Source organism: Manis javanica, chromosome 2 (genome assembly GCF_040802235.1).
Source record: "Manis javanica isolate MJ-LG chromosome 2, MJ_LKY, whole genome shotgun sequence".
NCBI lineage: Eukaryota > Metazoa > Chordata > Mammalia > Pholidota > Manidae > Manis > Manis javanica.
The window spans coordinates 93,324,762-93,348,871 of record NC_133157.1 but is presented as its reverse complement, the minus strand read 5'-3'; the positions used below and the strand labels follow the sequence as shown (position 1 = coordinate 93,348,871).

Here is a 24,110-nt window from a genome sequence, read left to right as displayed (position 1 = left end):
ATCAGCACCTGCTGCTTTTGCTGCACTTTTATGTTAGGGAGATGCCTTCTTTCCTTAAACCTCCTGAGCCAGCCTCTGCTGGCTTTACACTTTCTCCTGGGACTTCCTCCCCTCTCTCAGCGTCACAGAATTGAAGAGAGTCAGGGCCTTGCTCTGCATGAGGCTTTGCCTCTCGGGAATGTTGTGGCTGCTCTGATCTAGCCAGAGCACTCAGACTGTCTCCACATCAGCAGTTGGGCTGTTTTGCTTTCTCATCACTCGTCCGGTTCCTGGAGGAGCACCTTTAACATCCTCCACGAACTTTGCTTCACACCCTGGCTCACTGTTTGGGGCCTGGCTTCCGCCTGCCTCAGCTTTCAATGCACCTTCCTCACTGAGTTTAGTTGTTTCTAGCTTTTGATTAACGGTGGGAGACGGTGAGGCTCTGCCTTTCCTTTGAATACTTAGGAGGTCACCACAGGGTCATTAACTGGCCTGATTTCAACACTCTTGTTTCCCAGGGAATGGGGAGACCCGAGAAGAGGGAGAGAAATGGGTGATGTTCAGAGGAGTGGTCAGAATGCATACAGAGCATTGTTGATTAAGTTCACTGTCTTACTTGGGCTTGTTTCATGGAGCCCCAAAACAATTACAGTGGTAACATAGAAGACCACTGATCACAGACACCGTAACATATACCCTGCTGATGAAAACATTCGAAACTGCAAGAACTGTGACACAGAAACACAGTGACCAAACGTTGTGACCAAAATGTGACACAGAGACAGAAAGCAAGCAATGCTGTCAGAAAAATGGCGCCAACAGACATGCTCGATGTGGTTGCCACAAACCTTCAATGTGTGAAAAATGCAGAATCCGTGAAGCGCAGTAAGACAAGGTGTGCCTGTATAGTAGTGACAATACTAGTGTGAAGTATGTTTCTGTTAAATTCTGGAGAATCTGTGGAGTGCTTATCTTCCAGGAGTGGTAATATGAGCAGCTCCCCTTCCAGGTTGTAGAATGCATGGTTGAATTTTTTTCAATCTTCCAGGTCCCTAAAACTACTTTTTCTAGTGCCCAACACAGTCCTCAGATTTCAGGAAGTGCTTCTGTGCTCTTACAAAACTCCAGGATGACTTCTTGGAAGGGAATATATTGCGTCACCTTCAATTAGCACTAACATGCAAGCAGGAATTCCCTCTCTGGAAGGTCCACGGGGCCCACACCACTACCTCCTGCAAAGTCTCAAAGGGTGGAATGTAGAATGAAGCCACCTTTCTATTCGTGTATAATTTATACCCAACTTACTTCCAAGAAGGATCTCAAGAGGGATCTGACCACCAGCCTTGCTCCAACAAGACTGCATAATGTCTCAGCTACAGCACAAAGCCTCAGCGTGCCTGCACAGTGCTGAGGCACAGGCACAGCAGGTGTGAGAGCCCAGGGCTGGTGGGACACTGGGCATGAGGAAGCCGGGCGGGGCACCCAGACCAAGCTTCATCCCCAGGCCCCCTTGGGAGTCTGTGGTTAGACGGACAGCTCTCTGTCACCCTCATGTCCCGGGGAACCCTGACATGCACCTCTCCAGAACCAGGTTCCCTCCTCCCGGGTCAACTGCCACACCCTGTCCCTTCAGGCACCCACAAAAAGGATTATTTGGTGACTGCTGATGGCAGACAGTAAGACACTAAAAGCATAAAATTAGAGATGACTTCGGGTAAAATTCTAGGTAAATTTAAATCACAATCCTGCCATGACCTGATGGGCTGCCTGGGTATCACCCTGCCTCAGAGAAAGGTGAGCTGGTAAATAAAGGTGAATCAGAAGGTCAGACTGTAACACCAGAGGACACCTACATCAGAAAGGGAGTCACAGAGGGCGAGGGTCGAGATAGAGCTCAGAGAAGAGGCAGAAGTGGGGAGCTCTGGGGCATGCAGGCGGCACGGCAGCAGCCTGACCAGGGGTGGCAGGTGGGCTTGGATGGCACACTCAGGGCAGGGTCTCCTTCCTGCTTGGCATGACCGGGGCAGAAACAGAGACTAACCAACTTCCCAGGAGGACAGTGCTTGCAGAGGCTGGGAAGAGGGAGGTGACACAAGGCCTGCAGGGCGGCCAGTGTAAAGACAAGGCAGGTGCTCCGAGCAGGGCCTACTCAGGTGTCACAGGCCACCATCAGGGGCAGACATTCAAAGTACAAGGAACTGAATGTCATGTTTAGGAGCATGAAGAAAATTATGACAAATACCTGTATACTAACAGTCCAACTTAAAAGCTTCTTATTTAATTAAAATAACTAAATGCCTACCCAAAATTAAAAATTCTACAATTTTCTAGGTCTTGAAATCACAGAAAAATAAAAACCCAAAAGCACATGAGAAAAAGGGTGCTCTTTCAGCACGTGCCCATAGCTGGCCACACCACTCCCCAACAGTTCTAGAACTGTACCAACATGACTGCCTCTCACTCTCCTGAACACAAATAAACTGTCTTTACTCGCAGATCTACGAGATTCAGTGCTACCTTACTAAATGGCAGCTTATAGGGTCAAAATGGAAGTACTGAAAAGTTCAAACTTGACCTCCATCAGCATGTCCAGCACTGTGTGTCCACTCCACAGGCACCACCCTATTAACAAGGCTGCACAAAACAGAGCTCTATTCCCTTCCCAGCCTCCTCCTTGGGTTTCACCCATGACCTAGTTGTCTCGGGCTCATCCCTACACCCCCAGGGTCCTCCTATGCTTCTCGAACCACAGGCTGCACCCAGACACGTCCCAAGCACAGCTGGGGCAGTGGGTGGGGAGGTGGAAGGTGAAGGGCTAAGACTGGGTCACTGCATATCGGGTGCTCCAGCTGATTAGATAATGAGCTCACAGACACCAGCCTTTGGTGACCTAGTAGACATGACTCTGGCAAAACATTACAGATAAAGCAGGATCAAAAGAATGGGCTGTGGAGGGCTGAGCTCAGAGGTACGAAATCAAACCTTCAAAGCTGTGTACATGATAAACTGTGATTAAAAAGGAACTAATAAAATCATGAGAAAGTTTCATAGGCAACAACTAACCTAATTTTCAAAAGATGTAGTTAGTTTTATAACTGGGAAGAAGAGACTACAGAGCAGATGGCATTCGGGTGACTGGGTACGGCAGCCACGTCCACAAGGAGTCACCCTGCCAAGTACCCCCCTGCCCCTGCGCTGGGTGACTGGAAGAAAGCAGCACACAGGAAATGTGTACAAAAGGTAAAAACATAAAAGTTTTACAATTATTGAATTCAAAGTCAGTTGTGCTTGCATTTCAGAACAAAACTTCAAAACTCCTGTATCAACCTATGGAAAAATTATTTTGGGTTACTTCTCCATTATCCATTAAAAAAACCCAGCTAATATTTAAATATACATGACTGGATACTGATTTAAAAAAAACAATAAACAATGCTGTATATGAATTTCAGGGAACAACTAGAGAAAGGTGAATATGGACATATTAAAAGACATTAGGGAATTATCACTGATTTACTTAATGTGATCAGTCCCATGAGTAAAAGATCCTTATTTTTAGGTGGTGGTGATATAAACTCAACTTTTCTTAGCTAAAGTGTTGTGACATCTGCAACTTACTTTCAAACAGTTGAGTTAAAAATCAAGCACAAACGTAAATATACTTTATAGCAAAATGTTAACAACCATTGAACCAATATGGTGCATATGGATAGACATTTTCTATTTCAACTTTTTACATAGTTAATGTTTTTCTTAGCAGGTAGATGGCTCCCAAAATCATGCACACACCAGGTCACTCTCAACCTGGGACAAGGAGCAGGGCCAGCTCAGCCTGGACGCACGCTTTCGGTCTGGGTGCTGGGAACCTCCCACCCCGGCTGTTCACCATGACACAAACAAGCGTCAGTGCTGTCTCGGCCTGTGGGGGCGCACAGCTTACCGGCCTGAAGAACACAGCACTTAGTCCACCTGATTTCAGCCTGTACTTTTCCTAGTCTGCGTTTCAGTACTGGTATCACCAGGAGCTTAGCATCAAGACTATAGATTGCAGCACCTCTTGGACAAGAACACATGAGAACACTCTGGCCCTCAGTAGAAGCTTTACTCCTTCAAAGACAGAAAAGCAAAAGAAAACTAGCAATTTCTAATGAGAGACACAAAACTGACTTCAGGCACAAGTTGAAAACCCTAGACCAAGAGCTGTCATAACATAGTAACACGTAGATGGAGAAAAAAGGGGCTTCTCGGTGGCAAGGCACATGACCACAGACATAAGAAAGGGATTCCACTGGAACTTCCCGGCATCCCCCAAGTTCATGCCAAGCTAAACACAAACACTCCAATTTGAACAACTGTAATTCTGAGAGAACTCAGAATTTTACAAGGAAAAGTGCCTTCAGGAACCATTCCCTGACATCCAAGGCCCCGGGTTCCCAGCCCCCTCCCCAACTAAGGGCAGCTGTGGCCCAAGGCTAACAGGAGAGGAGGCCATAGCCATTTGGGGCTACTCAAGGCCTCCGGAAGCTCACCAGCAAAACTACCCACTTCCCAGGGGTGCACGCTCCCCCCACCCTGCCCTTCACAGCCACCTCCCACTCAGAAAACCAATGAGAAGTGGGTCTTCCATAATTTCAGAAAATTAGTAAAAGTAATTTGGAATTTATCAAACTATGCAAAGATGTTGATCTAAGTAACAGATTGACTACATAACCTATCAAAAAAATTAATTTTTGTCAGTAAGAAAATTAAAAGACTGCCACCTATCTAGGTACACGGCATGAAGAATTCCCCTAATGGAATTTTAAAGGACATTTATAAATTCCCCTAAAATATAGGTGCTGAGAACAAGACAAGGCAATGCTTGTTTTTAAGGCAGTGCAGATCCTGAAGTTAGGGGAATCATGATGTTGCTTCTTTTGTGGCATATTTCTTTCTACAATAAGGTACATTATTTACATTATCAAAGGAGTTAACAAAATCAACAGCTGATGATTAAATGTTGCAAATGAAATGAATTTGTACCTTAAGTGAGGCTAGTGGATGTTCTGGACCAAGTAAACTCCAATGAAAGGAAGCCAGGTCTTCATCAGGTAGGATGTGGTTTCCTGGAAAACAAGCAGGCGATGAAGCCATTCCCATGAGACACCGGGAAAACACAGGGCACCACCTGTGCCACCAGCAGAACACCTCCCTGTTTCCAAATCACAATGTGACTTCTTAGCCCACCTCACCTGGCACACACAGAAACTTCCACATGGATGCTGGAAACATTTCTCACCTGTACCATAAAGCAACCTACAGCAAGCAGACATCCTGCAGCTGCTCGAGTGCTGTGTGAGCCTCCAGAGGGACTGTCTGGCACAGCACCTAGTCAGCCCAAAACACAAATGCTCCTCCACACACAAAGGACTGTGGCCCAGCCACAACCCATGAACCAGGACCCCACAGGTGGAATCAATGTGCCATAAACCCCGCCAAGTAAGGCTAAGCGACGAGGGCTGCACTTGTGACAGAGGTCACACCCTCCTCCATGATTTCTGCCACTATCACAAACACTGGGTCAGGGGTGCAGGCTACACCCCACCAAGGAGTGCCTCCATCTGCTGCCTGACATGGGGCTGCACCACCAGCAACTGTATTCAGCTGAAAAGCTAGGTTTTGCGAGACTCTCACTTCACTGGAGTGCCTTTCAACAACAGTAATCTGTGACTTCCATAGATAGAGCATGAATCTACCTCCCCACAGAAATAGATTCACTAATTAGCCACTAACAGAGGAAACAAGGGGAGTCACATCGGTGCTAAGGGTAAATCCTCAACACACAAATGTACTGCACCACTAGAGGGGCAACGCCAAGCCCACTGGCCAGGAACTGAGCTGAACGGCACTCTATGTCCGTGGGCATGCATAACTTTAATGTGAAGGAAGGATGAAGTGCCAGATTTCTTTTTTTTGAAGCTTCTATCTGAAGAAACAGTAAGCCAATACTAATATCAGAAATAGTCTGTTAAAATGAGTAAAATACTTAACTGAATATTCCACCCAGCTTTTCTAAGACAAAATGATTTGATAGCTTTATTTCCTATTACAAAAAGAAAAAGGAAAGAAAATACTCATTCTCATTTGAGGGCACTGAAACATTTACACAAAATATAAAATAAAAATGCTTAGCCAATTACGAGTTTACCTATAACTTGTCCAAATTTTTTGAAGCAACTCCAAGCCCTAAATTAATTTATCAGTCAATTATTCAAAATGCAACAATCGTTCTTCATGTATTAAATTTTCACAAAATAATGTAGCTAGAAGAATATAATTTGGAATTATCCTCCAAGACATGTATTCAGTGCTTCTTAAATCAGACAAATATCCTTCCATACTTCCAACTAGCTAAGGCATCCACATTCTAAAAGCATATAATTTTCCTGTTCACTTAAAGTCAATGAATATGCCCATGTCATTCTGGATAACATTTAAGTAAATGTGAGACATTTCATAATGTGCCCATCCACATGATCACTCCATCACACTGGAGAAAATACTATTTGAAAACATGAAAGTGTATTTGGAAAATTAGTTTTAATCCTCCAAGTCCCAAGAGTTCCCTAAGAAAATGGACACAAACAGTCAAGTACTAATTTAAAGACACACATTTGAGATTGGTTCCAAATAAACAAAGACAACATATAAAATCAGAACTTTGGTGATTAACCTGGTATTTATATAACAAGAAATGCTATCACCAAATAACATGAAAAATCATGGCTCTCTCACTGTAATTTCTAACTATGTAAAACTTTCTCGGAATGTTTATAACAGTCTAATAACCAAGAATTTCTAAAAATAACCCACAGTGTCATTCCCTCTCACACACTGTTGGTCAGGGCTGCTCACTGCACAGACAGAAACAGGCCAGAAAACCCTCACTTGTGTGGAGGCCACACAGGGCCTGTGTCCCAGCAGCCCTCCAGCATCCCCACAGCTCATGGACTTCAGGGACGCGTTTACTCACACTGCAGACACAACTGTCACCAACTCTGAGCAAACGAGAGCTGGACATCCAAGTGGCTAGAGACACGCATGCAGGTGCGAGGTGGGGAGCTAGCAGAATGGGAAGTCAGTGACTATGAGATGCAGACAGACAGTAACACACAAGTGTGTCATGCACTGGAAATTTATTTTTAAATGAAGAAATTATTTTCCCCAAACTTTAAGTGAATTTATTCAGAAAATTCACTTTTAGCCTGTACAGAACAAAACATAAATGAGCACTTAAGAACCAAAGCAGCACATTATAGCCTAGTGACAAACAACACTGAGTAAGGGATGCTACTGAAGAGGCATGTAACCCCTGGTTCTTTTAAATTTAAGGTATAATCCAAAACACTTCAGCACTGATTTTTAAAAATATCAGCACACCCCTGGTATAGCACTCCTTCACAAAGCAATCCCACCTACCTAACAGAGCAGCAAAGATGGGGAAGCGGTTTGGGTTCAGGTCCAGCTGCTTGGCAACCTCGTGCATCAGATACTGGCTCGTGGTGAGGCTCTTCCCATTGCGGCTCAGTTTCAGTGCATGAGCGCTGAAATAGTAGGGGATGTTGCACAGCGCATAGTCAGAGTCATACGCAACCAGGCCATGGAAGCCGTTTTCTCTGCAGAAACCAATCACTTCCTGGTGGTGGTCCTCGATGCTCTGCGCGACCTGTGTGCAAGACAGCCTGTGGTCAGTGGCTGCAGCTCCTGGCCACACACGGAAGTGTGGGGTCTCGCACTGCAGCCCGAGAGCTGCCAAGAGAGCCTTGCAGTTGGCAGAGAGCTAATGAATTGTGCCAAGCCCAGGGGGAAATCATCCCCTGGGCAGTTGCTCAGTGTCCCATTCAGACTGCAAATTAAGACAGCCACCCTCAGTGAAACCAGGTAACTCCTTCAAAGTGGATCAAATGTCTAAGATAGGTGAACCATAAGAAGGATTTTTTTTAATATTAAATAAAAGCCAAGTATACCTGTCACCCACCTTCTACTAGTTATACAACTGAAGCACTCAGCATGTTGGAACAATAAGGATGAACATATTTACTTCCAAAATAATGATCACGTGCTTATTCCATGCAAAGGACCAGCCTGGTGTGCAGGTTTAGCCCCACAATGAACACCAGGCTTCAAGTTATGCCCTTTTAGTGACGGAAGCTACAAGCCAAAGCTTCCCCACTGCTCTGGCTCTGCCCTGATGAAAGGTCACCACGGCGTACCTCTGGTGTCCATGACATGCTCAGGAAGGGCAGAGGCAAGGCCCATGAGGAAGTGAGATGCCCCTGGAATCCCTCTGTTCCCAAAAAATATACCAAAAGGCATCAAGAAACATTCTCCTAAAACACATAAAGTCAAAGACAACCAATTCCTCTCCTGCTGTTTCCCAAACTCATTCATCCAGCTAAAATCTGGTGGATTTTTGTTTCTATAATGGCTAAAGTATGTTAGAAAACAGAATTTTAAACTAAATCAAGTGACTTTGCTAACTGGAAAATGAACCCTCCAAAGAGTCCTAAAAGTGAAAAATATGTGCCTTTAAAATGCAAATTTCTAGAACTACACTGTCCAATATGTGGCTATCCTGAATTAAAATTAAGTTTGAGTGGGTCAACAGTCACCCCTGGGTGTCCCTGTAGAGTTCTCCTAATCTCTCACTGACTTTCATAATAGAAGTGGTCACCAAATCTTGTCGGAAACTCATTTACAATGAAACCTCACAATTACCTGCAAAGCACACCTTTTAATGGTGCACAGTCCAAGGAAAAATAATTTTCTGTAGTTTTTGATAAAAATATTTTACCTTATAATGAAAAAATAATGTCCTATTTTTTAGACCTAATTGCTCTACTTTTTAGAACAGAAGAATGCTGTTTTATGCTTTAACCTGATAACACTGTACCTTCACTAAAATACAAATATATAGTGAAAAAGAAACTCTCACCTTAGTACAGCTCCATCACTTACATCCTAGAGATGAAGACACCCAAGCGCACACTCTCTGACGAGCGCCCCCTCGTCACTTGGAGCATGGCGTTCACAGTGGTGCCACACAGCATTTTTACTCACCAGCAATCCTTGCCCATCCTCCAGACACCTCTAACACTAAGGCTGCACAGCCTCCTAGGAGGCCCTGAAGTGAGAGGAGGCTGTGGGTCACCACCCCAGCTCCCCACCCCTCCAAGAAGTTCTAGAAAAGGCAGAGTGGCAGCCTGCTCCAGAGCCAGCTCCCATAGAGGAGACAGGCAGAACAAAACACATCAGCTCCGTGCTGTACACTCAGTATTTATGTTTTGCAAGAGTTTATTAGCCCATTCTCCCAGGAAACAGTCTGAAAGCAGTCCAGAACCCAGCTCTGCCCACCTCCGGGCATTCTCACCCAGAAGGGCATTCACCAGGGAAGAGCAAGGGCACTGGCAGAGGTGCACATGGCGTGTCTGCAGCCTGGCCTTGTGACCCATGGCAAGCAGTTGGGGGTGCAGTTGGAGGAGGCAGGGTCCAAGGAAGGCCACTGGCATTGAGCAACAGGCAATGTATTTCCACAGCTGTAAAACACTCATGCCCTTTGATCCAGTAATCTTACTCCAGGAAATAGTGGCTAAGAAACCAGCACGCCCGACAGACGTTGTTGGGAATGTTAAAGGGGCAGGATAGATTTCTATAGATAAAAACAAGTTTACATCAAAGAGCTGGGTAACAACAACTAACAAAGAAGCTTATGGCAAAATACTACACAAAACCATTCCCAAACACAACATCTGGCACATATAACCACATAAAACCATCTAGGAAAGGCTGGAAGGGAAAAAGCAAAATACAACACAGCTCTGTCAGGGTGGTGCAATTACACTTAAAAAAAAAAATCTAATGAAAAGCTGCAGCGGCACTGGTATAAGCCAAGCCCACAGTGGCCACCTCAGTGCCCCACACTGGGGACAAATTTGCTCCAACTTTCACACATTCATCTGTCATGGACAACAAGGCATGTGGCTTAATCCTCACATATCCAAGGTCTAGCTTGGCACCTGGCACATGGAAAGCATCAAAAGAATGAAAAATGCTGGAGGTCCAATTTTAGGGCCCCAAGGGTCTTTACTGATAAAGACAAATGTGGTACATTCTACCCAGTAGGTGCCCACTTCTGCCTCTGGAGAGCGGCACATGGTGCCCCCACCATCACTCCCACTTCCCCAAACACCACTCCTTATTCCCTTGGAACCCTGGGCTTCAGATTGGCATTAAAACGCAAGTGGATGAGCTATTAATAATTCACTGCAACACGGATGTGCAAATGATTAACAATACCTTAAAACCCTCCAGAGCACACCCAACATTAAACAAATAGTTGCAGGCTAGAATTAACCTCCCAACTAAAAAGAAAGAACCGCCTAAGCCCAGGCTCCAGACAACCAGGGCAGTGGTGGCCCTGCACATGACCCCAGGCTCTTGCATGCCCAATGGGGCACCCAAAGCATGGGCTTCCAGTGGGCCTGGTGCCCCCACCTGCCCAGCTAGGAATATAAAACGAATGGGTCTTTAAGGGTCCTCCAACTTCTAAAATTCTAGTATTCTTCCCCCCTAAAGCCCATTCTGCCTGTACCCACAGCTGCTCCAACGGAGAGCGGGATGGGGGGCACAGTGGGCTGGCACGGCACAGAGGGCATCGGTTATCAGCACACACACGTCCCCACCGGCAGTCCCATCTGGGTCTGTGTCCACACCTACTATACAGAACCAGGGCTCTGAGAACAAGACGCAATGCCAGTGGGGAGATGGAGGTGAGAAGAGGAGGTGCTTCGGCTGGAGGAGTGGGTATCAAAGCGGCCCACCTGACAGGTGCACAACAACAAAGCTGGCACAGTGTATGCAACAAAATCACAAGGTGCTATCTGGGCATAGCCCAAAGTACAGGAATACAGGAGTCCTGCTGAGTCCATGCTGACACTAACAAATGACTAAACAAAAGGGGAGAAAACACAAACCTTCCCTACAGAAGAATTCGAGTAAGAATATGGTCCCTCTTTAGCAGATGGCGTTTAACCCCACCAGCCCCCAAACATGGGCTGCAGTGAATGACTGTTTCCTGCACAGGGACAGCAATCTCCTCACAGAGCAGATGTGTGGGATGTGTGACAAGAAGGCATCTCTGGGACATCCCCCACAACAGCGAGGAGACAGCGCCACCTACAAACACCTGATCAGGGTCCAAAAGTATCAATGAGACGGGCAGAGGCTGAGGTGCCGTCCCAGACCAAGAGACTAAGAAAACAAGCCGCTGAAAGATACCCTGCATTGAGTCCTGGAGCCAAAAAGGACACTGATGGAGAGACGGTGACAGGCGAATGACATATGGGTGAGCACCACCAAAGAGAACCATGCCTCCCCTGGGCTGACGCCCAGTGTGGTGCTTGTGCCAGCCGCTGGGTGTTCCATGCGTGGAGGCCGAGGAAGGGTATTTGGGAATTCTGGGTACCATCTTCACAACTTCTCTATAAACCTAACATTATTCCAAAGTAAGTAGTTAACTTTAAAAAGAAAAAAGTGAAGTCTGCAAGGCAGTTGACAGACTTCTTTGAGCTACTTCATCAGGTGAATGGAACAGGACAAGCACATCCAACCAGAAGCAGGACAGGCTACCCCACGGGGTGGGGCGTGGGGGGGCAGAGAACAGGAGCAGAACGTCACTAAGAGTGTGCCGAGGTCCCCTGACAGCCTGTGGTGCAGCCAAGGAGGATGCGGCAAGGCAAAGAGGGAAAAGAAAGGTCTGAGTTGCATTAGAATATGACTTGAGAGACAGTCCTTTCATTAAAAATAAAAATTAAATGCCAGGGGTGAAGCTTCAGGGCAGCAAGCCCCAGGGTATGAACCACACTGCCCCCATCCCACTGGCTCCATGGACCCACTCTTACAACACCCATCCCTAACTTTCCAGCTCCTGGCTCAGATGGGCCCCAATACTGTCAAACAGGTTATGTCTGGTTCTTTTTTTTTTCTTTCTCTTACTAAGGTATCGTTGATGTACAATCTTATGAAGGTTTCAAATGAGCAAGACTGCGGTGACTACCTTCTCCAATATTATCAAGACACCCCCACATACCCCATTACAGTCACTGTCCACCAGGTAGTAAAATGCTATAGAGTCGATTAAAGATGGCAGCCTGAGAGGAGAGACAGAGGCTTCCTCCTAAAACTGGATACAATTAGAAAACATAGTTGGCACACCTAATCCTGAGAGAACAATAGGAAAGAGGACAGCGCAGGCTGCACACACCTGGAGAAAAGAGCAGACCTCACCGAACGGGGTAATGTACCGGAAATGTGGCTCTGCGGGACCCGATCCCCTCCCCCACCCCAGCTCACCACCCACCAAGAGGAAGAGAAATGGAGCACGGAGGGAGTGGAAGGCATGGGACTGCTGAATACCTAGCGCCAGAGATCTACTCTGGGAGCACAAACCTACATTTCATGGTGCTTTCATGAGACTCACATGGAAAGTTAATACAGGCAGAGTTCCTGGGGAGACTGCGATTCCAGCCCTTCTGGTTAGCAGGGATGCATATCCGGCTGCTCTGGGACAACAACATATACCTGCGTGACTGGCCCACTAGCTCAGGCAGTGGAGACAGGCACAGGAGCCAGGAGGCAGGGAAAAGCTCTTTCCTACCCCTGGTACCTACCGCTCCCCTGCAACCCCCGACATGGCTTCAGAGGCTGAGCAGCTCCAGAATAGAGCTTCTGGACACTAGAGGGCGCCATATACAAACATGAAACACCAAAAGGAACCTTGTCCAGAGTAAAATTATTAATACAACTCCCGAGAAAGATTTAAATGATATGGACCTCATGACTCTTCCTGAAAGGGAGTTCAAAAAAAAAAAATCATCAACAATCTAATGGAGGTACCGAAAGACATCCAAGAACTCAGGAAAGAATTCAGGTCGGAGATCCAATCATTGAAGAGCACGATGGAGGGTACTAAAAGCAGGTTGGATGCAGTGGAGGATACAATAAATATAATAGAAACTAGAGAAGAGGAATACAAAGAAGCTGAGGCACAGAGAGAAAAAAGGATCTCTAAAAATGAAAGAATATTGAGGGAACTGTATGACCAATCCAAGGAGAACAATATTCACATTACAGGGATACCAGAAGAAGAAGAGAGAGAGAAAGGGATAGAAAGTGTCTTTGAGGAGGTAGTTCCTGAAAATGTCCCCAATCTGGGGAATGACATAGTCTCTCAGGCCATGGAGATCCACAGATCTCCCAACACAAGGGACCCAAGGAGGACAACACCAAGACACATAGTAATTAAAATGGGAAAGATCAAGGATAAGACACACTGTTAAAAGCAGCCAGAGACACAAATGAGATCACATACAAAGGAAAGCCCATCAGACTAACCTCAGACTTCTCAGCAGAAACCTTACAGGCCAGAAGGGAGTGGCATGATGTATTTAATGCCATGAAGCAGAAGGTCCTGGAACCAAGATTACTTTATCTGACAAGATTATCATTTAAATTTGAAGAAGGGATTAAACAATTTCTAGATCAGCAGAAGCTGAGAGAGTTTACCTCCCACAAACCATCTCTGCAGTCTATTTTCAGGGACTGCTATAGATGGAAGTGTTCCTAGGTTTGGATAGCTGTCACCAGAGGTAGTAAAACCATGGTAGGGAGGGTGAAGCAGCTGATTGTGAGGCAAATGCAAAATTAAATTGACTATACCCAATGCCAATCAAGGGACAGACAAAAAGTACAGAATTTGATACCTAATATATAAAGAATGAAGGAGGAAGAAAAAAGGAGGAGAAATAGAAAAGAACCTTTAGATTGTGTTTGTAACAGCATACTAAGTGAGTTAAGTTTGACTCTTAGATAGTAAGGAAAGTAACCTGGAATCTTTGGTAACCACGAATCTAAAGCCTGAAATGGTAATAAGTACATACCTATCAATAATCACTCTAAATGTAAATGGACTGAAAGCACCAATCAAAAGACATACAGTCACTGAATGAATAAAAAAACAAGACCCATCTATATGCTGCCTACAAGAGACTCACCTCAAACCCAAAGACATCACAGACTAAAAGTCAAGGGATGGAAAAATATATTTCATGCAGACAATAGGGAGAAAAAAGGAGCTGTTGCAGTACTAGTATCACACAAAATAGACTTCAAAACAAAAAAAGTAACAAGAGATAAAGAAGGACATTACGTAATGATAAAGAGCTCAGACCAATAAGAGGATACAACCATTATAAATATATATGCACCCAACACAGGAGCACCAGCATATTGGAAACAAATACTAACAAAACTAAAGGAGGAAATAGAATGCAATGCATTCATTTTAGGAGACTTCAACACACCATTCACTCCAAAGGACAGATCCATCAGACAGAAAATAAGTAAGGACACAGAGGCAATGAACAACACACTAGAACAGATGGACCAAATAGACATCTATAGAACTCTACACCCAAAAGCAACAGGATACACATTCTTCTCAAGTGCACATGGAACATTCTCCAGAATAGACCACATACTAGGCCACAAAAAGAGCCTCAGTAAATTCAAAAACACTGAAATTCTACCAACTAAAGTTTCAGACCACAAAGGTATAAAACTAGAAATAAATTTGACGAAGAAAGCAAAAAGGCTCACAAACACATGCAGGCTTAACTACATGCTTCGAAATAGTCAATGGATCAACAACCAAATTAAAACGGTGATTCAGCAATATATGAAAATAAATGACAACAACACAAAGCCCCAACTTCTGTGGGATGCAGTGAAAGCACTCTTAAGAGGAAAGTATATAGCAATCCAGGGATATTTAAAGAAGGAAGAACAAACCCAAATGAATAGTCTAACATCACAATTATCAAAATTGGAAAAAGAAGAACAAATGAGGCCCAAAGTCAGCAGAAGGAGGGACATAATAAAGATCAGAGAAGAAAAAAGCAAAATTGAGAAGAATAAAACAATAGAAAAAAATCAATGAAACCAAGAGCAGGATCTTCGAGAGAATAAACAAAATAGATAAGCCTCTAGCCAGACTTATTAAGAGAAAAAGAGAATCAACACACATCAGCAGAATCAGAAATGAGAAAGGAAACATCATGATGGACCCAACAGAAATACAAAGAATTATTAGAGACTACGATGAAAACCTATATGCTAAGAAGCTGGAAAACCTAGAAGAAATGGACAACTTCCTAGAAAAATACAACCTTCCAAGAATGATCAAGGAAGAAACACAAAATCTAAACAAACCAATTACCAGCAACAAAATTGAAGCGAAAATCAAAAAACTACCCAAGAAAAAAAACCCTGGGCCAGATGGATTTACCTCGGAATTTTATCAGACATACAGAGAAGATATAATACCCATTCCCCTTAAAGTTTTCCAAAAAACAGAAGAGGAGGGAATACTCCCAAACTCATTCTATGAAGCCAACATCACCCTAATACCAAAACCAGGCAAAGACCTCACCAAAAAAGAAAATCACAGACCAATAGCCCTGATGAATGTAGATGCAAAAATACTCAATAAAATATTCCAAAGCAAATTAAAAAATATATCAAAGGTATCATACACTACGACTAAGTGGGATTCATCCCAGGGATGCAAGGATGGTACAACATCCGAAAATCCATCAACATCATTCACCACATAAACAAATAGAAAGACAAACACCACATGATCATCTCCATAGATGTTGAAAAAGCATTTGACAAAATTCAACATCCATTCATGATAAAAACTCCCAACAAAATGGGTATAGAGGGCAAGTACCTCAACATAATAAAGGCCATATATGATAAACCCACAGCCAACATCATACAAAAGCTGAACAGCAAGAAGCTGAAAGCTTTTCTTCTGAGATCGGAAACAAGACAGGATGCCCACTCTCCCCACTGTTATTTAACATAGTACTGGAGGTCCTAGCCATGGCAATTAGACAAAACAAAGAAATACAAGGAATCCAGATTGGTAAAGAAAAGTTAAACTGTCACTACTTGCAGATGACATGATTGTACATAAAAAACCCTAAAGACTCCACTCCAAAACTACTGGAACTTATATCGGAATACAGCAAAGGTTCAGGATACAAAATTAACAGACAGAAATCTGTGGCTTTCCTATACACTAACAATGAACCAATAGAAAGAGAAATCAGGAAAACAATTCCATTCACAACTGCATAAAAAAGAATAAAACACCTAGGAATAAACCTAACCAAAGAAGTGAAAGACCTACACCCTGAAAACTATAAGACACTCTTAAGAGAAATTAAAGAGGACACTAACAAATGGAAACTCATCCCATGCTCTTGGCTAGGAAGAATTAATATAGTCAAAAAAATGGCCATCCTGCCCAAAGCAATACACAGATCTGATGCAATCCCTATCAAATTACCAACAACATTCTTCAACGAACTGGAACAAATCATTAAAAAATTCATATGGAAACACCAAAGACCCCAAATAGCGAAAGCAATCCTGAGAAAGAAGAATAAAGTGGGGGGGGGGGGGCGGGGTATCTCACTCCCCAATTTCAAGCTCTACTACAAAGCCATAGTAATCAAGACAGTTTGGTACTGGCAAAACAACAGAGCCAAAGACCTGTGAAACAGATTAGAGACTCCAGACATTAATCCAAACATATATGGTCAATTAATATTTGATAAAGGGGCCATGGACATACAATGGGGGAATGACAGTCTCTTCAACAGATGGTGCTGGCAAAACTGGACAGCTACATGTAAGAGAATGAAACTGGATCACTGTCTAACCCCATACACAAAAATAAATTAGACATGGATCAAAGACCTGAATGTAAGTCATGAAACCATAAATCTCTTAGAAAAGAACAGGCAAAAATCTCTTGGACATAAACATGAGTGACTTCTTCATGAACATATCTCCCCAGGCAAGGAAAACAAAAGCAAAAATGAACAAGTGGGACTATATCAAGCTGAAAAGCTTCTGTACAGCAAAGGACACCATCAATAGAACAAAAAGGTACCCTACAGTATGGGAAAATATATTTATAAATGACAGATCTGATAAAGGGTTGACATCCAAAATATATAAAGAGCTCATGCACCTCACCAAACAAAAAGCAAATAATCCAATTAAAAAATGGGCAGAGGAGCTGAGCAGACAGTTCTCGAAAGAAGAAATTCAGATGGCCAACAGACACATGAAAAGATGGCTCCATATCGCTAGTCATCAGAGAAATGCAAATTAAAACCACAATGAGATATCACCTCACATCAGTAAGGATGGCTACCATCCAAAAGACAAACAACAACAAATGTTGGCGAGGTTGTGGAGAAAGGGGAACCCTCCTACACTGCTGGGGGGAATGTAAATTAGTTCAACCATTGTGGAAAGCAGTATGGAGGTTCCTCAAAATGCTCAAAATAGAAATACCATTTGACCCAGGAATTCCACTTCTAGGAATTTACCATAAGGATGCAGCACTCGTTTGAAAAAGACATATGCACCCCTATGTTTATCGCAGCACTATTTACAATAGCCAAGAAATGGAAGCAACCTAAGTGTCCATCAGTAGATGAATGGATAAAGAAGATGTGGTACATATACACAATGGAATATTATTAAGCCATAAGAAGTAAACAAACCCTACAATTTGCAACAACATGGATGGAGCTAGAGGGTATCATGCTCAGTGAAATAAGCCAAGTGGAGGAAGACAAATACCATATGATTTTACTCATCTGTGGTGTATAAGAACAAAGGAAAAACTGAATGAACAAAACAGCAGCAGAATCACAGAACCCAAGAATGGACTAACAGTTACCAAAGGGAAAGAGACTGGGGAGTATGGGATGGTAGGGAAGGATAAGGGTGGAGAAGAAAGGGGGTATTATAATTAGCATGTATAATGTGGGGGGTGGGGGAAAGGGGAGGGCTGTGCAACACATAGAAGACAAGTAGTGATTCTACAACATGTTACTATGCTGATGGACAGTGACTGTAATGGGGTTTGTTGGGGGGACTTGGGGTAAGGGAGAGCCTAGTAAACATAGTGTTCTTCATGTAATTGTAGATTAATGATAACAAAATAAAAATTTAAAAAAAATTTTTAATGCTATAGTCACTACTTGTCTTCTCTCTGCTATACTGCCTTCACTGTGCCCCCGCCTACATTATGTGTGCTAATCCTAATATCCCCTAATCCACTTCCCCCTCCCGCATCCATTCTTCTTTGCTAACCGCGAGCCCCTTCCTAGAGTCTGTGAGTCTGCTGTTTTGTACATTCAGGATTTTTTTCCCATCTACTGAAGGACACTTAGGTTGCTTCCATATCTTGGCTATTGTAAAATGTGCTGCAATAAACATAGGGGTGCACATATCTTTTTAAATCTGAGAACTTGTACTCTTTGGGTAAATTCCAAGAAGTGGGATTCCTGGGTCAAATGGTATTTCTATTTTTAGTCTTGTGAGGAACCTCCACATTGCTTTCCACAATGGTTAAACTAGCTTACATTCCCACCAGCAGTGTAGGAGGGTTTCTCGTTCTCTGCATCCTTGCCAGCATTTGTTGGGCTTAGTCGTTTCGATGCTGGCCATCCTTACAGATGTGAGGTGATATCTCATTGTAGTTTTAATTTGCATTTCCCTGATGATTAGTGATGCGGGGCATCTTTTCACGTGTCTGCTGGCCAATTTCTTCTTTGGAGAACTGTCTCTTCATATCCTCTGCCAATTTTTTAATTGGTTTATTTGCTTTGGTTTGTTGAGGCGCATGAGCTATTTATATATCTTTTATGTCAACACCTTATTGGATATGTCATTTATGAATATATTCTACCATACTGTGTGATGTCTTTTTCTTCTACTGATGGTGTCCTTTGCTATACAGAAGTTTATAGTTTGATATAGTCCCACTTGTTCATTTTTGCTTTTGTTTCCCTTGCCCAGGAATATATGTTCATGAAGAAGTTGCTCATATTTATGTCCAAGAGATTTTGCCTTTGTTTTTTTCTAAGACTTTTATGGTATCATGACTTACATTCAGGTCTTTGATCCATTTTGAGTTTACTTTTGCATATGGGGTTAGACAGTGATCCAGTTTCATTCTCTTACATGCAGCTGTCCAGTTTTGACAAAACCAGCTGTTGAAGAGGCTGTCATTTCCCCATTGTATGTCCATGGCTTCTTTCTCATATATTAATTGACCATATATGTGTGGGTTTACACTGGCTCTCCAGTCTGTTCCACTGCTATATGGGTCTGTTCTTGTGCCAGTACCAAATTTTCTTGACTACTGTGGCTTTGAAGTAGAGCTTGAAGTTGGGAAGCGTAACCCCCCTGTCTTATTCTTCCTTCTCAGGATTGCTTTGGCTATTCAGGGTCTTTTGTGGTTCCATATGAATTCTAAAACGATTTTCCCTACTTCAATGAAGACTGCCATTGGTATTTTGATAGGGATTGCACTGAATCTGTAGATTACTTTAGGCAGGATGGTGATTTTGCCAATATTAATTCATCGTATCCATGAGCAGGGAATGTGTTTTCATTTATTGGTATCTTCTTTAATTTCTCTTATAAGTGTCTTGTACTTTTCAGAGTATAGGTCTTTCACTTCCTTGGTTAGGTTTATTCCCAGGTATTTTATTATTTTTGATACGACTGTGAATGGAATTGTTTTCCTAATTTCTGTCTTTGCCAGTTCATTGTTAGTGTATAGGAATGCCACATATTTCTGTGTATTAATTTTGTATCATACAAATTTGCTGAATACACATATTAGCTCTAGTAATTTTGAAGTGGATTCTTCAGAATTTTTCTTTTATTAAGCTGCTATTGATATACACTCTTACGAAGGTTTCACATGAAAAAACAATGTGGTTACTACATTTACCATATTATCAAGTCCCCACCAATACCCTAATGCCGTCACTGTCCATCAGTGCAGCAAGGTGCCAGAGATCCACTATGTGCTCTCTCAATGCTACACTGTTCTCCCCGTGATCCCCCACACCACGTGTACTAAACATAATACCACTCAATCTCCTTCTCCCTCCCTCCCTACCCGCCCTCCCATTTGGTAACCACTAGACCTTTCTTGGAGTCTAAGAGTCTGCTGCTATTTTGTTCCTTCAGTTTTGCTTCGTTGTTATACTCCACAAAGAAGAGAAATCATTTGGCATTTGTCTTTCTCTGCCTGGCTTATTTCACTGAGCATAGTCCTTCAGCTCCATCGATGTTGTTGCAAATGGTAGGATTTGTTTCTTTCTTATGGCTGAATATTACTCCATTGTGTATATGTACCACCTCATCTTTATCCATTCATCTACTGATGGACACTTAGGTTGCTTCCATATCTTGGCTATTGTAAAAAGTGCTGCGATAAACATAGGGATGGATATTTCTTTTTGAATCTGAGAAGTTGTATTCTTTGGGTAAATTCTAAGGAATGGGATTCCTGGGTCAAATGGTATTTCTATTTTCAGTTTTTTGAGGAACCTCCATATTACTTTCCACAATGGCTGAACTAGCTTACATTCCCACCAGCAGTGTAGGAGGGTTCCCCTTTCTCCACAACCTCGCCAACATTTGCTGTTGTTTGTCTCTTGGATGGTAGCAATCCTTACTGGTGTGAGGTGATATCTCACTGTTGTTTTAATTTGCATTTCCCTGATGATTAGTGATGTGAAGCATCTTTTCATGTGTCTGTCGGCCACCTGAATTTCTTTGGAGAAATGTCTCTTCATATTCTCTACCTATTTGTCAATTGGATTATTTGCTTTTTGGTTGTTGAGACATGTAAGTTCTTTCCATATTTTGGAAGTTACCCCCTTGTCGGATGTCATTTATAAATATATTCTCCCATACTGTAGGATGCCTTTTTGTTCAGCTTATGGTGTCCTTTGCTGTACCGAATGTTATTAGTTTGATGTATTTCCATGAGTTCATTTTTGCTTTTGTTTCCCTTGTTCGAGGAGATGCATTCAGGAAGAAGTTGCTCATGCTTATATTATGGACATGTTTGTCTATGTTGTCTTCTAAGAGTTTTTTGGTTTAATAACTTACATTCAAGTCTTTGATCCATTTCGAGTTTACTTTTGTGTATGAGATTAAACAATAATCCAGTTTCATTCTTACATGTAGCTGTCCAGATTTGCCAACACCAGCTGTTGAAGAGGCTCTCATTTCCTCATTGCATATCCATGGCTCTTTTATCATGTATTAATTGATCATATATGGTTGGGTTAATATCAGGGCTCTCTATTCTGTTCCATTGGTCTATGGGTCTGTTCTTGTGCCAGTACCAAATTGTCTTGATTACTGTGGCTTTGTAGTAGAGGTTGAAGTTGGGGAGCGTAATGCCACCAGCTTTATTCTTCCTTCTCAGAATTCCTTTGGCTATTGTGGTTCCATGTGAATTTTAGAACGATTTTCTCTAGTTCATTGAAGAATGCTGTTGGTATTTTGATAGGAATTGCACTGAATCTATAGATTGCTTTAGGCAGGATGGCCATTTTGACAATAGTAATTCTTCCTATCCATCAGCACGGGATGTGTTTCCATTTATTGGTATGTTCTTTAATTTCTCTTTAGAGTGTCTTGTAGTTTTCAGGGTATAGGTCTTTCACTTCCTTGGTTAGGTTTATTCCTAGGTATTTTATTCTTTTTGATGCTATTGTGAATGGATAGTTTTCCTGATTTCTCTCTCTGCTAGTTCATTGTTAGTGTATAGGAAAGTCACAGATTTCTGTGTGTTAATCTTGTGTCCTGCAGCGTTGCTGAATTCAGATATTAGATCTAGTAGTTTTGGAGTGGATTCTTTAGGGTTTTTTATGTACAATATCATGTCATGTGCAAACAGGGACAGTTTAACTTCTTCCTTGCCAATCTGGATACCTTTTATTTCTTTGTGTTTTCTGATTGCCATGGCTAGGACCTCCAGTACTTTGTGGAATAGAATCGGGGAGAGTGGGCATCCTTGTCTTGTACCCGAACTTAAAGTAAATGCTCTCAGCTTTTCGCTGTTAAGTATAAATGTTGGCTGTGGGTTTATCATATATGGCCTTTATTATGTTGAGCTACTTGCCCTCTATACCCATTTAGTGGAGAGTTTTTATCATGAATGGATGTTGAATTTTGTTAAATGCTTTTTCAGCATCTATGGAAATGATCATGTGGTTTTTGTCCTTGTTGTTGATGTGGTGGATGATGTTGATGGATTATCGAATATTGTACCATCTTTGCATCCCTGAAATAAATCCTACTTGATCATGATGGATGATATTTTTTATGCATTTTTGGATTCAGTTTGCTAATATTTTGTTGAGTATGTTTGCATCTATGTTCATCAGGGATATAGGTCAGTAATTTTCTTTTTTAGTGGGGTATTTCCCTGCTTTTCCTATTAGAGTGATGCTGGCCTCATAGAATGAGGTTGGAAGTATTCCCTGTTCTTCTACTCATTGGAAAACTTTAAGGAGGATGGCTATTAGGTCTTCACTAAATGTTAATAAAATTCAGCAGTGAAGCCACCTGGTCCAGGTTTTTGTTCTTAGGTGGGTTTTTGATAACCACTTCAACTTCGTTGCAGGTAATTGGTCTGTTCAGATTCTGTTTCTTTCTCGGTCAGCCTTGAAAGGTTGTATTTTTCTAGAAAGTTGTCCATTCCTTCTAGGTTATCCAGTTTGTTAGCATATAATTTTTCATAGTATTCTCTAAAAACTCTTCATATTTCTGTGGTGTCCATAGTGATTTCACCTTTCTCATTTCTGATTATGTGTGTAGGCTCTCCTTTTTTCTTAATAAGTCTGGCTAGGGGGTTATCTATTTTGTTTATTTTCTTGAAGAACCACCTCTTGCTTTTGCTCATTCTTTCTACTGTTTTACTCTTCTCTATTTTATTTATTTCTGTTCTATTGTTTATTATGTCCCTCCTTCTACTGACTTAGGGCCTCATTTGTTGTCCTTTTTCTAGATTCATAAATTGTGAATTTAGTCTGCTTATATGGGATGGTTCTTCTTCCCTGAGGTAGGCCTGTATTGCTATATACGTTCCTCTTAGCACCGCTTTCGCGGAATCCCACAAAATTTGCGTTGTTGAATTACTGTTGTCATTTGTCTTCACATATTGCTTGATCTGTTTTTATTTCCTCATTGATCCATTGGTTATTTAGGAGCAGGTAGTGAAGCCTCCGTGTGTTTGTGGGATTTTTCATTTTCTTTGCAAAATTTCCTTCTAGTTTCATACCTTTGTGGTCTGAGAAACCGGCTGGCACAATTTTAATTTTTCTGAATTTACCTAGGCTCTTTTTATGGCCTAGTATATAATCTATTCTTGAAAATGTTCCATGTGCAGTTGAGAAGAATGTGTATCTGTTGCTTCTGTGCGTAGAGTTCTGTAGATGTCTATTAGGTCCATCTTTTCTAATGTGTTGTTCGTGCCTCTGTCTCCTTATTTATTTTCTGTCTGGTTGATCTGTCTTTCAGAGTGAGTGGAGTGTTGAAGTCTCCTAGAATGAATGCATTGCATTCTATTTCCCCTTTTAATTCATTTAGTATTTGTTTCACATATGTACGTACTCCTGTGTTGGGCACGTAGATATTTGTAATGGTTATATCTTCTTGTTTGATTGACCCTTTTATCATTATGTAATGTCCTTCTTTGTCTCTTGTGACTTTCTTTGTTTTGAAGTCTATTTTGTCTGATAGAAGCACTGCAGCTCCTGCTTTTTTCTCCCTTTCAGTTGTATGAAATATCTCTTTCCATCCCTTCACTTTCAGTCAGTGCATGTCTTTGGGTTTAAAGTGAGTCTCTTGTAGGCAGCATATAGATGGCTCTTGTTTTTTATCCATTCAGTGACTCTATGTCTTCTGATTGGTGCATTCATTCCATTTACATTTAGGGTGATTATCGATAGGTATGTACTTATTCCCACTGCAGGCTTTGGATTCGTGGTTAACCAAGGTTCAAGGTTAACTTCCTTACTATCTACGAGTCTAACTTAACTCTCTTAACATGCTATTACAAACGGCATGACAAGTGAGACAGAGGCTTCCTCCTTAAACCACATATAATACGAAAATAAAATTAA

The 24,110-nt window shown here is 42.3% G+C and overlaps 1 protein-coding gene across 5 annotated transcripts in view; it reads right to left on the bottom strand.

Annotated features, from left to right (window-relative positions):
* The window catches only part of FAM120A (family with sequence similarity 120 member A), a 134,373-nt gene that overhangs the window by 72,642 nt on the left and 37,621 nt on the right, over positions 1-24,110 (bottom strand). For 4 of the 5 annotated variants that reach the window (XM_036991174.2, XM_036991171.2, XM_036991172.2 and 1 more), the window contains exons 2-3: positions 7,441-7,687; positions 5,005-5,087 (exon numbers count right to left, since the gene is read on the bottom strand). The exons of the other annotated variant lie outside the window; for it this stretch is intronic. In XM_036991174.2, coding sequence (XP_036847069.1) covers positions 5,005-5,087; positions 7,441-7,687 — 330 coding nt within the window. The remainder of the gene's footprint in view (positions 1-5,004; positions 5,088-7,440; positions 7,688-24,110) is intronic. 5 annotated transcript variants of the gene reach the window in all.